This window comes from Vidua chalybeata, chromosome 15, assembly GCF_026979565.1.
Source record: "Vidua chalybeata isolate OUT-0048 chromosome 15, bVidCha1 merged haplotype, whole genome shotgun sequence".
NCBI classification, from domain to species: domain Eukaryota; kingdom Metazoa; phylum Chordata; class Aves; order Passeriformes; family Viduidae; genus Vidua; species Vidua chalybeata.
This window is the reverse complement of record NC_071544.1, coordinates 8,659,704-8,676,213: the sequence shown is the minus strand read 5'-3', so window position 1 is coordinate 8,676,213 and position 16,510 is coordinate 8,659,704. Positions and strand designations below refer to the sequence as shown.

General features: G+C 42.3%; 1 protein-coding gene across 3 annotated transcripts; it reads left to right on the top strand.

Moving 5' to 3' along the window:
• The first annotated feature begins 961 nt into the window (after positions 1-961).
• Positions 962-16,465, top strand: VDAC1 (voltage dependent anion channel 1). Of its 3 annotated transcripts, none has more exons than XM_053956362.1 (9): positions 962-1,071; positions 7,466-7,535; positions 8,074-8,123; positions 8,335-8,487; positions 8,578-8,630; positions 10,815-11,042; positions 14,020-14,170; positions 14,641-14,698; positions 15,531-16,465. In XM_053956362.1, exons 2-9 carry the CDS (start codon positions 7,469-7,471, stop codon positions 15,620-15,622), a joined length of 852 nt encoding a protein of 283 aa, XP_053812337.1. In that variant the 5' UTR covers positions 962-1,071; positions 7,466-7,468; the 3' UTR covers positions 15,623-16,465. The 3 variants fall into 3 exon arrangements, with proteins under 3 accessions (XP_053812337.1, XP_053812340.1, XP_053812339.1); XM_053956365.1 differs by lacking the exon at positions 962-1,071 and adding an exon at positions 1,411-1,588; XM_053956364.1 differs by lacking the exon at positions 962-1,071 and adding an exon at positions 1,595-1,690.
• The last annotated feature ends 45 nt before the right edge of the window (positions 16,466-16,510 follow it).

The window sequence follows — 16,510 nt, the reverse complement described above, 5'->3', positions numbered from 1 at the left end:
ACAAACCAAACCAACGTTCCCATGAGTGGGATGTAAACTCTCAGCAATTATTCTTTTTTTGACACAGACATCCCTTGCGTGGTGGGGGCAGAAGGGTGACCAGCCAGACCATCAGCAGTTTCCTGGCTGAGATGATTCCCCTGTTTATCTTGTGGGTGATGCTCTGTGTGTCCCAGAGACCTCCAACAGTGCAGGACTGGGTTGATATCTCATCTTGAAAGTAGCTCAGTTCCACCTCTGCTCCCCTCTGATAGCAGAACACTCCCTGCCTGAGTCTTTTGTCACCAGGAGAGTGTTGCTCTGGACCCAGTCCAGCTTCCCTGTAAGCTGTGAGGGCTGATTCGTGTATCTGAGGGACAGTTAGGAAAGCCGTCAGCTCCCTAATTCATGAGAGCCTCTCCACGCCCCGCAGTCAGTCCCCACGGGGGGAGTCTTGCTGCCTCGCTGACCTCAGGCCCCCTGACAGCTCCGTTGGACACTCACCAGATATCACACACAGCCTCACCTGCTCGCAGATCCTCTTTCAAATCCTCCCTTCCTCCTTTCCCACCACTCTTGCCTCAACCAGAATATGGGGAATTGGAATTTCAACAAGACGGGGAGTTAGAATTAAATTCTAAATTGAATTCTAGGCAATTCTAATTTAGCTAATTCAGACTAAATGGGAACTTTCATCGAATCAGTATAGTTTGGCTTAGAAGGGTCCTTTAAAAATCACCTCGTCTCGTTTCCCGCAGAGCCGGGGATTCTGGTACCCAGGCGGCTGCAGATGCCCCGGGTCGTACCGGGGCTGGCCGTGGCGCATCCCGCGGATGCCGCAGCCGGGGGCCGGTGCGGTCCCTGGCGCGGGTGCGGCCGGGGCGCGGGGGCTGCCCGGCGCAGCCCCGTGCCCGGGGAGCGGCTCCGCGGCCCGGGCCGCCCCGCCCGCCGCGGCCGCCCCGCCCCGCCGGTCCCCGCCCGCCGTCACGCACCGCCGCCGTCGCAGAGCCCGGGGAGGCACCGGGCAGGGGCAGCCGCCGCCGGAGGAGGCCGAGGCGGAGCGGAGCGCAGCTGCCGCCGCGGCGGGGGCCGGTAGGGCTGTCCCGGGCGGGGGTCCCGGGCCGCGGCGCGGGGCGATGCGGGCGGCGGGACCCGGGCACGGGGCATGCGTGGGAGCGGGGGCAGCCCGCAGCGCCCCGGGCGGGTTTGCCCACCCGCGGCCCGGCGGAACGGGGACAAAACGGTGTCCTTACGTAATGCCGGGCATTGCGACGCGGGGGCCTGCCGGCGAGGCGCGGGTGGCCGGGACATCGCGGCTGGCGGGACCGCGGGCGCGGCGGGGTCCCGGCGCCGCATCCCGGGATGCCGCCGGCCGCAGCGCGGAGGCCGAGCTCAACGAACCGGCCGCTGGCCCCGTGACGGGAGGAGAAAGGTCACTGGGCCACGGCGGGCGTGCGGCTCCTGGCGAGCGCTTCAGCATGCGGCATCGTTCTGCTCCTTCCCGGGAAGCAAAGGTCGAAGGTGGCCGTACCTGCCCGCGTTTAGCACCGTCTTGGCTCAGACAGCCCTTTCACCTCGCTCCTCCGGACCCCCGGCATCCTTCTTGCGGGTTGGCAAATTCATTCTGATATGTACCAAACCCCCAAGCCTCAAGCCAATCAGGCAAACTGATTTCTTCTTCCACTTCATTCTGCTTATTCTCAGAATATAGGTCTGTACTTGTGGGGAATAATGTCAGTTTAAAAATCCCCATGTCTCTGCTTTCTGCTCCTGTACTGAGCACTGTGGGGCCACAGCAGCAGCTGCCTCGATTCTGCCTTGTCACAGCCCTTGCTGGGAACAACTCTTGCTGGAGGGGGGAAAAATCTTTGACTCATTCAGTCTTTAGGTATTTGCAAAATAAAGGGTAACAAAATTTTCAGAATATGGAGTGGAGCTGACTCATCATCAGTGACCAATGCAGGGTTGCGTCTCTGGGGAATATTTATAGTGATTCTAGCAGAAACAGATCCCAGCTTGTTTCTCAAACGACTTAGTGAGAATAGAGGTGTGTTGCAGTTTGTTTTGTTGGGTACGGTGGATGGTTGAATAATCACCTTTCTCATGGCATTTCACCTAAGAATTTTTGTCAGAAATGGGCTTTTGCACTGTTGTAATGAGGTTCCAGAATAATGCCTACCCCTAGCACTCTCCATCAAAGGTTTGCACTGATCACCTTTTCTTTCTGCCCACATTTTGGGTTGTGTGTATGGGGGTGCAAAGGTGTGGGGGACATCACTGTTGGCTGGTGTAGCAGCAGGAGAATGTCCCCAGCCCTGGCACTGTTAGGATGGAGGCAGGATGCACAGCTCAGACCCTCCTGGGCTTGGCATCTTGCTGCAGGTAGGGAAAAACACATCCACCGGTGTAGCAGATGCTCCTTTTCTGTGTGAGCTGTCACATTGTGCTGGAGGACAAAATTCCATTTTAATTACTCATCCCTATTGATATGGTGCTGGCTGTTCCTGCAGTGGGGCTGGGAGCAAGGGACATGTCCCTTCCTGAGTGTGCTGCCGGGCGTGCGCTGGCCTGGGCCCTGCCATGCTGGGGGCACGGGGTGGGACAGCAGCACTGCTCTTCTCCTCCTCCACAGGTATTTAACAGAGATGTGGAGATGTGGTTCTGTGTTCTTCCCTTGCAGTTTAGTAACTACAGTAGCTGCAGCAAGCTGTGACATCCCCTAAGTTAATTTAATCAATACTTACATGTGATAGTTTAATAAGGGGTTGCCATACAACACTGCAGATCCTGATGTGTACCCATGCAATTAAGAGTGGGCTGTCTCTTTCTTTAATTCCATAATTAGTATAGCCTAAATAATAATATTTACATTTGCTTTTAAGGGCTTTATTTCCTTTATGCTCCTTTCTTTATTGGGCTACAGAAGCACTGCATAAACCCTTCTTTAAATGTGCTCCATCATGCATGCAGCTCCAGAGCAAAGCTCCAGCAGGAGGGTTGGCATCCTGCGAGTGTCACAGGGACGCTGCATGGCTTTATAATGCCTGCAACAAAAGAAATTGTGGACTCCCAATCTTAAATTTTGAGTCATAATGGTGCATGGATTATATGATGTTGGCATAGTAGCAAGTTGGGACAAAAAGTGTTGTTAAGTATTGTGTTTAATAATGCCAAGTATTTACAAACCACGTGCTTTTACTGGCTTCTCAAAAGCTTCGTGAATGTGCCCAACTTGATGTTTGACCTCTGTGTGACTGTGCATGTATTTAGGAGTAAGTGCTCTTAAATCTCTGCATAGTGAGGCTGCTGAACCTGATCTGAAGCAGACTGTGGGCATGACTTGAAGGGATTTGGGATCTGGACCATAAAACCCAATGTGTGGAGCCAGCACTGAGCTCCCCTGGGAGCCTGGGATGTTGTAGAGGGATGCTGGTGCCAAGTGGAGCTGGTGCCTCCAGGCAGCCATGGGACATGGAGGGAGCTGGTCCCTGCTCTGTCTGAGAGCAAAGCCCCATCCTTTGAGGTGTATTGACACCACAACAGACATTGGCTGGGAAATGACGCTGCCCAGGCTGGGGGTCCAGAAAGGCACCTAAAAGCTGCTTCATTCCAAGGAATAATTTTTCCTTTATTGAAGGACATAAATGAAAAATAAATTAGTATTCTTTTTAACCTTGAGGCAAAAGACCCTCATGTGGGTTTTTCCCCATGCATGTATCCCCATGTATCTGGTAGCATAACCCAATGCTGTCTGTCCCTCCCAGCTGTTCCTAGCAGCTGTAATGTGTCCACCTTTTGCTATTTGCAAAAGTAGCAAGTACTATGCTACTTTCAGGCTTTTGGAGACAGGGAGCTGGAATGTTCAGAACTACTGGTACCATCAAGAAACGGTACATGAGTTCAGATTTATTTGGAATAAAATGTGGCTACATAAGGATAAATCCAACCTTTTTACTTTCTTAGCTTTCAATCTGATAGACTTCCATTGTCTTAATGGGAATTTTATTCTTTTAATGGACTTGATTCTTATCTTAAAATTTTAGATTGTTCCTTTCCCCATGTAAATATCATAAACCTGATAAATATGTGCAGGGAACCTTTAACCTAGGCATGTATGACAGTTATCAAGCAGAGATGAGTTTTCCTTTGGTTGCAGCCAATCCTTGTATTTGCCAGGGCACCCTGTGGGTTTGTTACTTTTGGACTGAATTTGATTTAATTGCCCAGAACTGCATCACAGAGTGAAAACTTCGTCATCTGTGACATTGGAAAATACTCAAATTTGGCCTGCTGTAATGAAATCTTCACTGGGGCTACCTCTTGGTTCATGCAGCTCCAAAGGGAACTCCTGTTTTCTCCCTGTGGCACTTATAAATCAGACATTCCTGGAGGTATGCTCACAGCAGCACTTGGAGCTTACTCCTCAGTTCAGGTTTTCTTCAGTCATCACTTGTGCTATGGTGTTTCTTACTCAAGAAAACCAAAATATTTTCCCACTTAGAACATGTTACAGATATTCTACTTGGCCTGCTCCATGCGGGCATTGAGGTCTGTAGTCACGCTGAGCTATTTGCACAGTTGGACAAGGATAAAAGCAGTGAATTCATTTCAGTCCAAACCTAATCTGAGTTAATGTGCAGGGATCCCACTGGTGAAAAGCAAGGGCACTTGGCCACGGCCATTCCTTGATCCTTTAAGAGTTTGAATCCCTGCTAAGCATGCTTGTCTTACAACCTGTACTCGCACAGGATGTAATCAGTTTTGTTTCCCATCTGTTAAACAAGAGGCTTCTTATTAGCCAGTGCAAACAGAAATAATTATTTTTGTTTTGTTCTTGCTGACAATGGCAAGGTTAACCACCAAGTACACAGCTCCTAGCGTTTTCCACACTCAGCAATTTTAAACACCTTACTCTGTGTGTGTTATATGATTTGCCTTACAACCAGCAGGGATTTGGCTTTCAGTATTGTCCCCTAATTATAGTAATTGTCTAAGTGGAGCTCTCATGTCTCCCACTGTTCTGGGCCCAGACTGCAGCAGTGGAGCAACCTGGCACAGCTCATGCACCTGATGAGCCTGGCCAGAGCCAGAGGGGATACACAGGCATCAGGGAACAAAATGTGGCTTCATGGGTCTGGAGAAGGGAGAAACATGACTGAGAAAATACAACCCAAAAGCATATAGCATTCACTTATGAAGAAAATATTTTGATTTTATGAAGTGACTCAAAGGGACTGTTGATAAAATAGATCTGATAGATTCTGAGATGCATCTGGCAGAGCAGTGCATTATCTTTCAAAGCAATGCTTATTTGATTTTTCAAGTGTAGAGATTTGTAATATTTTTAATTTTTGATGATGCTAAATGGCAATATCCATCAGAGGGTTCTCATGGGGCTGGGCAGCTCTGGCAAGGCAGAAGCATTTGCTGTACACAGACAGCTCTTAGTGACTCCTGCCATCCCTCTCTTGAGTGCTGCCTGACTTTGGGGAGTGATTTCCAAGCAGCATATTGTATCTGCTTCTAGTGACTTCAATGAGGAGCAGAGGAATTACTTACACAAATGTGGTAATACTTTCTTAGAGGTTTTTTTCTGCTTATGTTTTTTGGGTTTTTTTTCCCTTTTTCTTTCCCCTTTTAAAGGCTGATTTTGAGTATAAAAACTAAATCCCTGCTTTTATGTTTTCACAAAACAAACCCAACCAGAGATATTCAGGTGCAATATATGCAGCTAAAACTGCTTTGGAATATGAATTTAAAAAAATTAACTCTCTAGCTGATTGTGTATTTGGGGATGCATTTTAATATTGGATATAAAAGGGAAGAAATGACATGCACCCAAGTAGTCTGCAACTGAAGCTACATCATAATATATACCCTTGTATCCTACTTTATGTTCTGAAAAGACTGTTTGCTTTTATTTAGCCACCAGATCTGTTTTGTTTACTCTAGGATAGGGATTCTTCCTTTATGCAATGGCAATATCCTGCTTTAACAGGCACCAGCTTGTTGTCTAGAGTGCTTGAGGCGCTGAGTGACTGCTGAAAGTCCCTATCTGATCTCCATGGGGTGGTGAGCTTTCCTGAGAGGTGTCTCCCAGTCTGCAGCCAGAGAGATAATAAGGCACCCTCGTGTTCAGAGCTAGTGGGTTTGTGTGGGATTTAAAGGAGTCATTTTCTGCTAACATTGAATACTCTGGAGTAAGCATGTCAGGCAGTTTTTTTAAGCATTTGCATGCATGTGTAGTAAACTGCTTATTACTTCTGAATAGCCAAAAAGTTTGTGAATATGGAATTTTAGTGCAACATCTGGTATCAAGAGGATTAGCTTTAATAATGATTTATCCCCTTTGCTGTGTAGAATTTGGAAATCTTGTCTACAGAGACAGAAGATGTGCACCATTTCAGATTGCTTGACTTTGTCTCCCCCAAAGAAATTACTTTATTTGAATAAGGGAGTAGAAATTATTGTACTTGGATAAAAAAGGAGATTCACTTGGTTTGTTCCTCTCAGGATCCTATTTTCTCCTCTGTTTATGGTGAGACAGTTTTCCCAGTGGCAGAGAAAATGGGATGCATTTATGTCTTTTGCAGGAGGCCACTGAACTGAGAAGGTCAGGGCCTGCTGAAGATGGGAAAGTGATGCCCTCCATGGCAGTGTGGGCATCCCTAAGAAACAAAACACAGTGGAGGAAGCTGCCCCTGCAGTGTCCCCAGCACTGGGCTGTGCCTTTGCAGGGAACTCCAGTCTGCATTTTGCTGCTGAAGCGGGATTGTGGTTGCCCTCCTGATGGCCTGGCTTCACAGGGTAGCCCTGCAGGCTGAATTTTTATCAGCAAGGTCATTTTCTCTCAGGTGCACAGAAAAACACTTAAAGGTCAATGTCTAAGGAGACATCTTAACCCATTAATAGCGATAGCGAAGTCAAAGAAAACTGAAGTATAAGAATGACCATTTATTGATTTTGCTGACATAAATGTTATCCATTTGCTGTTCTGAATTAGGGGAAGAGAGATATTCCTGATGGTAGATGCTTGTTCTTGGTTACATTTCCTTAGTGAATGAGTTGGGCTCCTAATGCTTTACATCAGAATGCAGAGATCCATTGCGAGAAACAGGAGAAACATTTCCAAGAAATGGTTTGAAAAAACCATAAGCTCATTCATGCAGTTACACTGATAAGAAAACAACAGTTAACTCTTTGGAAAGGCATAGACAGTTCCTTTTCTTTTAATATATGTTAGCTCTGCAGCCTGTTTCATATGCTCAGTGGCAAGTACATGGTCATTGCTGCTGCTGGCTCCCGAGCAAAATGAAATCACCCTGTTTGCAATAGCTACTTTCTTCAGGCTATATTTAAGTGGTGGGTGGGGGATACAAAATGAAAGGGGTTGAAATGGGCTTAAGTTTCTTGTTGCTTAAATGAATTAAGTAAATTTCTGAACACTGTAGTTTCCTTTCTTTATTTCTTAAATTTTCCTTTCCAGAAAATGGCTGTTCCACCTGCTTATGCCGACCTGGGCAAATCTGCCAGAGATATTTTCACCAAGGGATATGGTAAATAAAGCCAAAATAAGTTTGGTCCTTTGCTGTCTACCTGATTCGTGAAACTGTTAGGATTTTATTGCTTTCCCCTGAGAAATACTCCAATTATTTCCATTAGAATCCACAGAATCACATTGTCCTTGCTGTTTGGAAAGGGAGGGTAACTTACTTTTCTTTGATAAAATTTTTCCTGTTCCCCATAGAACTGTTGTTGGTTTTGTGAGAAAATTGTGTGCTGTGCCCTTGTATTGATGAACAGGATCACTGATGGCAGTAGTTTGCTTATGAACAGAATGCTGCTCACTGTGAATAAAAGTATTATTACCTAATTTGGTCCCAGTTGTATTGCTGAGGTCAATAGAACTCATCAGTTAAGTGCTATCTGAAGTGAGTACAAACTGCTTCTTAGAAACACATGGTTTGATAACTGTGCCCTTGGTTTAACTGTTTAATAGTTCACAGGTGATTTAGAAGAGAGTTTTAAGAAATAAATCAGAAATACTTTTCAAATCAACATATATATGATTCATATTTTTTACTCACTCTCTAGGTTTTGGGTTGATAAAGCTTGATTTGAAAACAAGATCTGAAAATGGACTGGTGAGTTTGGAAGCACATTGAAATCAAAAACATCACAGTGGTTTTGCGATTACTGTCTATTTCTCTATAAAATAAATATATTTGTATTTATATTAATTAATATATAACAAATTACAATGCCTGATACGTTCTACAAGTATAAGCATTTGCCTGATTGCATGTATGTATATATTGACAAATACATATATGATAAATTATTTTTTTCTTTTAGGAATTTACAAGCTCAGGTTCAGCAAACACGGAAACAAGCAAAGTCAGTGGTAGTTTGGAAACAAAATACAGATGGACGGAATATGGATTGATGTTCACAGAAAAGTGGAACACTGACAACACACTAGGCACTGAGATTACTCTTGAAGATCAGGTAATTTTTGGCTCCAATAAAGCAATTTGCAAATTCATTTGTAATGATGTCTAATTAGAAATCCAATCACTGAATTTCTTTTCTGTTCAGCTTGCACGGGGCCTGAAGCTGACGTTTGACTCCACCTTCTCTCCTAACACTGGGTAAGAAGTGAGTAAGCTAAAGTGACAAAAAAGGCATTTTTAGTTTTCTGTCCTGAGATATCAAGACAGGTAATAATCAGCCTGTGTATGATGAAATCATGTCTGTGTCACTTAGACCTTAGTGTTAATAATCCCTTTATAATCCTTAACTATAGCAAGCAAACTTAAACACAATAGCTTGAAAATTATAGTTAGAATTAGAGAGGGAAGAAAAGTTGTGGTTTTGTTCCATTCTGTATTTCTGGCCGTGTCAGAGAATGAGCTGCTGCATTAATAAAAGCCCTAAACAAGTCAGCTGAAATGCAAAGCTTAACGAGCTCCAGGGGCCAGTTGGCCACAGCTCTGATAGGTTGACACAGAACTGGGCTCTTGTCCCGAGCTGAATTTATCATCCGAATTCTTGCAGGCCACAGTGTGCCTGGGTGGTGGATGGGTATTTCTGACATGCTGATTGGATGCCATGTTTTATGTGGGCCAGAGGGATTAAGCAGCAGCTGTAGGTCTAGATGTTGGTTTATTTTTTTCCCCCTGATTATCTTTGTGCAAGCAGTGCTGCCAGTGAGTCAAAATACTCTGCACATCAGCTTCCCAGAGCAGCAGACTGCACTGCAGGCTCTCAGGGTAATAGTCCCATGGGAGCTTTCACCCTGTCTTTTAGATTTAGTGTTCTGCATTGTCAACTGCTTTCAGTCCACTCCTAATTCTAGATTAACAAGATATTTTTGTTAATCAGAAAAATCTCAAGTAGATTTTTATAGTTATTTTTTAACTGGTAGGATTCTTAGAGAAATTAAAAAGAAAAACTTTGTTCAAGAATGATGTTACAGGTCTAGAACTATTTCTTGGGCACTTCACAGACACTGTAGTTATGATTGCCTCGAGAGAACTGTTAAATGTGGGTAAATGGAGTGAGATTCAATCCCGGTGTGATCTGGCTTAGTTTGACAGTGATGCACCATGTCTGAATATGAGACTTCTTCTCCCCCTCCTTATTACTTACTGACTGTGAGGAGTCTCTCAGCAGGTAAAGTCATTTTTTGGAGCACTCTGTGTTCTTAGCTCTGTCCCTGTGACATTGGTGGGAGAGGTACTGCTGACTTTTACAGAAGTTGCAGATCAGTGCTTTTGGCATTCCTACACTTTATTTCTGATTCTGCAAAGCAGAAGAAATTCCTGGGTCTGAGCTAATAATAATAAAAAAGAGATCAGTCTCTGTGTGGCTCTGATACTGAACCCTTGGATAGCATCAGTACTGTTCTTGAAGGTTGTTTTTGTTAGCTGATGTGAAAGGTTGATTTGAAATTTCAAATTAGCCTGACTTTTCCAGAAAGATTTTGGTAAAGATTTGGTCAAAGACAGAAGACACTTGTAAAAAGAGAAGAAAAAAATCTTAAATAAGAGTAGCTGAACATGTTAGATATAATTCTCTTGCCTTGTGATAGTCTGCACCCTTGATGAAAATCAACCTAAGGACACATGAGAAAATACTGTTCTGGCCAATAGTATAAAAATAAACAGGTGACTCAGGAAAGTTTATTTCTGCCTTAATCTGGCAGCTTTCTGGTGGCTGTAAATGGCTGTAACCATTGAAGTTCACAAAGTACCATAAGGAGAAATGGGGATGTCAGAGTCACTGAAGCAGCCTGCTTGCTTCACAGCAGACAGTGTCACAAAGTAGTGATTTTCTAATGTCTGTCACAGTAAATAAAATTACCCAATTCACTAGGATTGTCAAAAATTGTTTGCCTGGGAAAGGCAAAAGTTTTTTGCTTGGGACAGGCAAGCAAGTCCACTACTGTGGACTTCTGGTGGCAAACCTGTAAACTTCTACAGTTTTCATTCCTTCCTTGTATGTACCAAACTTTCAAAACCATTGTATCAGTTAGAGATGAGGATATGGTTTTGTCACTTCCCACCTATGTGCAGCTGCTTTTCAGAAGACAGTCCAGAAGTGCTTTGTGGGGCACCACACCACCTTTTATAGCTCATTTGCAAAGAATTCACTGCAGCTGACTTAGGATTTTGCAAAAGTGAACACTGAGAAGGTGACATATCATGTGGCTCTCTAGGGATGAACATGTTGTCTTCAGGAACTATTGCACTGAGTTAAAGTAAGTGATATGATGGAATTGCTACCTACAGGTGTGCCTTCGCAAAGATATGATATCTGCCTTTTCTCTTTAGGAAAAAGAGTGCTAAAATTAAGTCGGGGTACAAAAGGGAGCACATCAACATCGGCTGTGACATGGATTTTGATATTGCGGGTCCTTCAATACGTGGAGCTCTCGTGCTTGGCTACGAGGGGTGGCTGGCAGGCTACCAAATGTCTTTTGAGACAGCAAAGTCTAGAGTAACCCAGAGCAACTTCGCTGTTGGCTATAAGACTGATGAATTCCAGCTTCATACTAATGTGTAAGTACTGGCAGACAGGCACTAAAAAGGAATTTGGAAGGATTTTGCTGCTTACTAAACAATGAAAGGGTCAGAGATTCAGCAATGGTGAACAAGAGAATGGGGAATTGGAAATTAATTCTTCATTAAAGATGTCAAGCTGTATTTTTTTCAGCTGCATTACCTTTTCTTTGAGTTGTGTGAGTGAGGGAGTGCATGATGGAAGGAACTGGAACTCACTGAGCACCCAAGGGTCCAGTGTCTGTCTAACAGATAAGGACTGTTAGAATCCATTAATGGTATAATAAAAAAGTAAGTTATAAAAATACACTTTGTGAAAGCTGAAATGAAAGCGATGGTTTCCTTTTACACCTGTCAACATCAAACAAAATGGTGGTTTGATGTGTAGAGGAAAGAGTTAATCAGAGGATGAACAAGAACAGGCAAAAGGGAGTGACTGGAAGACACAGGGACTGGGTTTGTTTTAGTACTGGAAGGGATATGGTGTAAAAGTTTATTTGGTATTGCAACTTCTAATTATCTATTTAAACAAGTAGCTGTCCTTTCTGAATGTATCAACAGTGGGAAACCAGGATCAAATTCATGAAAGCCTTAACTTCTCTGTCTTCTGTAACTCCTAAAAAGGCAATTTATGCCTTTGGGGAAGACAATTTTTTAAGATCAGGCAATCCCTAATCCATTCTCCTGGCCCCCCCTTTCCGTGCCCTTGGGTAATTGGATATTTTGCATGTAGCAGAGCTATTCCAGGCTGTTTCCATCTGGGGGCCGAACAACCATTCTGCCTTCCTAGAGCTACTTCTTCAAAAGCCTTCTGTTCCATTTCGTGCTGTTTTGCAGCAATCTGGTTTAGGAAGCTCCCGCTGCCTAACAGAACAATCGAAGCCCCACAGCCCAGACAGTATGTTTGAAGGATTGCCAAAGCACAAAAATGTGGGCAGAAAACTTCCATCAAAACGATATGTGGGGTCCCCTTCCACTCAGGAGTTAGAAGTTACTCCTTCAAGCACAATGACTTTCAACTTAGTTGTGCTGTAGCAGTTCAAAACATTGTATTATTGGCTTTTGCTATAAAATGCTGTGGTTATTATTGCTCTTAATTAAAGCAACAGCAGAAACAGCAGCTCTTAATTAAAGTAACAGCAGCGAGGGCTCAGATCTGTTTCTTGTATTCCTGAGGGTCTGCTTGTCAGGTTGCTGTTATTGTACAAAACTATAGATGTATTGTACAAATAGAAATCTTATTTATTGTTCATAATAGATTAGTTAGGTGGTTGATGTATTTCAGCTTTGAAAATGTGTCAGAGCTTTTATGTAATCCCAGAAAGAGTTGTGTATGGAACTCCCCTCACTAGGCTGCTTGGTTTTTACATCTACACAGGTCAGTGTTTCACTGGGATGCTGTGGCAGAGCAGATAATGTAACTAGGTGGGGCATGACACATGTCTTTTTTTGTTCCTGGCATTACACAAACCAGCTGGGGACTCTAGCAAGTTACTTGCCTTCAGAGTGCCTTAATATATTAATTTTCATAGGGGGCTAGTGTTATTTTTTTAATATAACTACATTAAAAGTGCTATTATTGGCACAAAAAAGTGCTATTATTAGAGTTAAAAAGAAGTTGACTTTATTGTTATTATTATTCTTTAATAATAAAAACAAGGGAGGTAGGACTGGATAATTTCTAGTTTTAAATATGACTTTCCTCATTTTTTAAGCATAGCTCAGACCGCCCCCCCACCTAATGTTGCAGGTCAAGACAGAGCTGTGTGGGAACCTTGCACAAAATCTGCCTGTATAACCAGCTCTCCTCAGTCCTTTTTAATCCCTCCTTTTCTTGAGAGCCAAGCACATGCAGTTAATGTGAGCTTCAGTCTTATCTGAAGTAAGTATTGTAGTGTTTTTCTGGAAGAATTGCTCTAACCATTTAAAAGGCTGTTGCTGTTGCTTGAATTTCTAAATAGGCTGCTTTTTGTGCACTGTTATGAACTAAAGAATATCAGACCAAAGGGGTAAAAGGGAAAAGATCCTAAATTTACCCCTTTTTGTAAGCACTAAAGGTCTGGTATACTCTAATAATTGGAACTGGATTATTTCACAGTTTAGAAATAACCCCAGATCTTCCTGGGGTTTAAAGCCTGTTTTCTACAATATGTTTGTATCTTCTCTTTAAGAAAATAAGCAAAAATGGAAATTCAGATGCTCACTGGTTTATGAGGAGTGCAAGGCCTTTAGCAGTCTTTTGGTCTTGTTTTTATGATCTGCATGCTCTAACTTTTGCCTTTTATTTGCCACACTTTATTCCTGTGTGACATTGGGGCAGTAGTAATTGGAATAATTGGAGTAATTGGTGCTACTCACCATTCGGCTGTGGGCCAGTGCTCTCTGCAAAGCAAAATTAGTTCCATTTCTGTGTCTAGTCCATAGACCATAGCACAGATGTACCATAAAGACTGTTGCAAATGGAACTCAGTTGCAAAAGCCTATAGACTTGCACATTAAATTGGCATCTTCACCTGTGATACAGTATCTCTGTGTCTGGTAAAAGCATGCTGACATGGCAGTTTTGGGATGACTCAGGCTCTGTGACTGGGGTACAGCCCTCTCGGGGCACAAGGAGACATTTGCCAGGGAAAATAATTATTTCAGAGTCATGCAGGGAAAAATAAATCTCTCTACTACACAGATTCCCATCTACAGGAAAGGGAAAATTAGAAGCTGTCATTGTTGGTCTAATTTTTGATAGTTTGTCATGGTTTTTTTTCAGTTTCAGAAGTTGTTGAAATATAATAATCTGCAATGAATTGAAGTGTCTAAAAATAGCTTCAAAACCAATCTGGCCTAATGTCTCTATCTTAGTTGTTACAGGGATATTTAATGAGGTGTAAGTGGATGTTGTGCAAATACAGCTCTTACTGGAAAAATAAAAGATGATTGTTTTGGGGTGCTGTTTAAAACAACACTAATGCATTCCTTCCAGGAATGATGGAACGGAATTTGGCGGCTCCATTTACCAGAAGGTGAATGATAAACTGGAAACTGCTGTGAATCTGGCTTGGACAGCTGGAAATAGCAACACTCGCTTTGGAATAGCAGCCAAGTATCAGATTGACCCAGATGCCTCTTTTTCTGTGAGTCCTGTGCATGTACATTTATATGCATTTGAAAAGAAGTGCTTGTAATGGAAATGGAAAGCAGCCTTTCCATCAGCAGAGTTCTGTGTTGATGCAGTTCTGTGCTGTGTAGTTGGATCTGTGTGTTTTGGTTTTGGCAGCCTGAGAGCACAGCTATTGGATTTTCCTTAAAAGAGACACAATGTTTTATTGTATTACTGGGCACTATTTTGTGACTATTTTTGTGTCAGTCTGGAAAAACTTAAAAATTATGTTAATAAACCCATTATTTTCTACAGTGACTGTAGATTCTTTGAGATTTGGGATTTAAGTTGTAGAAAACGTAACTCTAGATTTATCTGGGATTTAGAACTTGAAATCCCTACATGCTTAAAAGCTGTTGCATAATTCTCAGGCACAGAGAACTTTGAAGAAAGATACTTATTTACTATTTATTACTAAATAATGCTTTATTGTTTCCCTTTAAGGCTAAAGTGAACAACTCCAGTCTGATTGGGTTAGGATACACTCAGACTTTAAAGCCAGGTAAGTCTATGCAGAAAAAAGTCAGAATCAATAAAGTGATACTTTAATCTTGAAATATCAGAAGTTTTTTGGTGATAAAGTATGATGGGTTTTGTAAGTTTGCTCTTTTTGCTTGGCAAGCCAGTGATGAACTTTTCTAGGGACTGTACTGTTAATTTTAGATATCTGGTGGAAGCAGAATTATTAGAGACCATTGTCCACTGACCAGTCAAATAGTCTCTCATGTTGACATAAAATATGTGTATAATTTTTTGTGTCACAGATCAGTAACTAAATTTTTAATATTTCAGAGGCTTCTTATTACAGAGTTTATTCTTCTTAAAAATGTGACTTTCTCAAGGTCCCCTGGCCCAGGAGGAGGGCAATCTTTCTGCTGCAAAATTGGTTTTAATGTAGTGTAATAAATCTGCTGCCAGAATACTGAGCAGATTGACATGAGATATTACAGCAGATGGGGATTGGGCTTTTTCATACCCAGATTTTAAAGTGGTTTAGAAAGGTGAGTATGTATCAAGGTCCCAGGTTTTTGTAATTCTGGACTCTAAAATTAGATTAATCAGTAGACCAGCAGCAGTGAATTGGCTCAGAGCTTTAATTACTCAAAGTGATAAAAAGCTGAATCTATCATCATGGTTTATTATAAATTTCATAATTCAGAAAGATTTCTTATCTGCAAATTGTTTTAAAATGCCCAGTCCTTCCAAGGCCAGCTGCCAAATCCCATTAACTTGGCTACCCAATAAATTAAAGCAGTAACAGACATGGCACTTCCTGAACATAAAGCTCATTCCAAGTTTTAAGTTGACTTTTCTCTCCCTTTTCTCTTTTGCAGGTATCAAATTGACGTTGTCAGCTTTGTTGGATGGCAAGAATGTCAATGCAGGGGGTCATAAACTTGGTCTAGGATTGGAATTTGAAGCATAAGGAGTGATTTCTAATTGCTAATCTGAAAATACAGCATAGCTACCTTCAGAAAATAGTGTACCTTTCAATGTTTTGTCTGGGGTGCAAGTGTTGCTACGTATCTGTCCTGCTAGTCCTGGTTAAAGACAGCTAAGCTTTAAAAATGATGTTAAAGAAGTGGAGACAAAATCATAAATAAAAAATCCTAGCTTTTTTTCTTTAAGTAATTGCTCATCTCATCTGTCAGCTGCCATGTGATAAGAAGAAGGAAGGTGTTGATTACCTCTACTAATATATTGATGGCACAAGGAATGTGAAATGTGTTATAAAACCTGGGAATTGCAGACCACTATATTGTACTGTTTATTATGTAAGCAAAATGTTCTGACCTAAGGTTTCAGTCAATGAGGGAATGTGCAAAACTGTCTGAAAAAGGGATTTTAAAATTTATTTTTTTAGATATGTGTTTCATTAATGGTTTGTCTTACTTGGTTATGCCACACCTACTGCTGTCTCCAGAATGCTTTAGATTGTCTACCTTGTCCAAGTCCTTGTGGAGGAGGTTTGATGTGACTCAGCCAATACTGCCTGTCCTGTGTTGTGGTTCCTTCCCCTTGCACTGATGAAAAAGCTTGTAAAATGGACATAATCAGGGAAGAGTCTTTGCAACTGCAATCACATAGTTGCATCACTAATTCTAAAACGGAGTTTTCTTTTATTACCACTTTTTTTTAGCAACTAAATGGGTACATTTTTAGAGAGTCTTCCATTTTGTGTGGAACTAGACCCCAAAATGCTGTACTTGACACTACTAAAAATGGATAAAAAACCCAAACCTGACTTGAATAAAATATTGAAATGTCATCTTTTACTCTGTCTTTATATTAATTGTGAAAACAATTTCATCTA

Excerpts from the sequence above, each read along its gene's own strand:
- VDAC1 (XM_053956362.1), top strand. The coding sequence starts at position 7,469 with ATGGCTGTTCCACCTGCTTATGCCGACCTGGGCAAATCTGCCAGAGAT. Across the intron at positions 11,043-14,019 it reads TTCCAGCTTCATACTAATGT|GAATGATGGAACGGAATTTG; the intron begins GTAAGTACTGGC and ends CATTCCTTCCAG. Across the intron at positions 14,171-14,640 it reads ACCCAGATGCCTCTTTTTCT|GCTAAAGTGAACAACTCCAG; the intron begins GTGAGTCCTGTG and ends TTTCCCTTTAAG.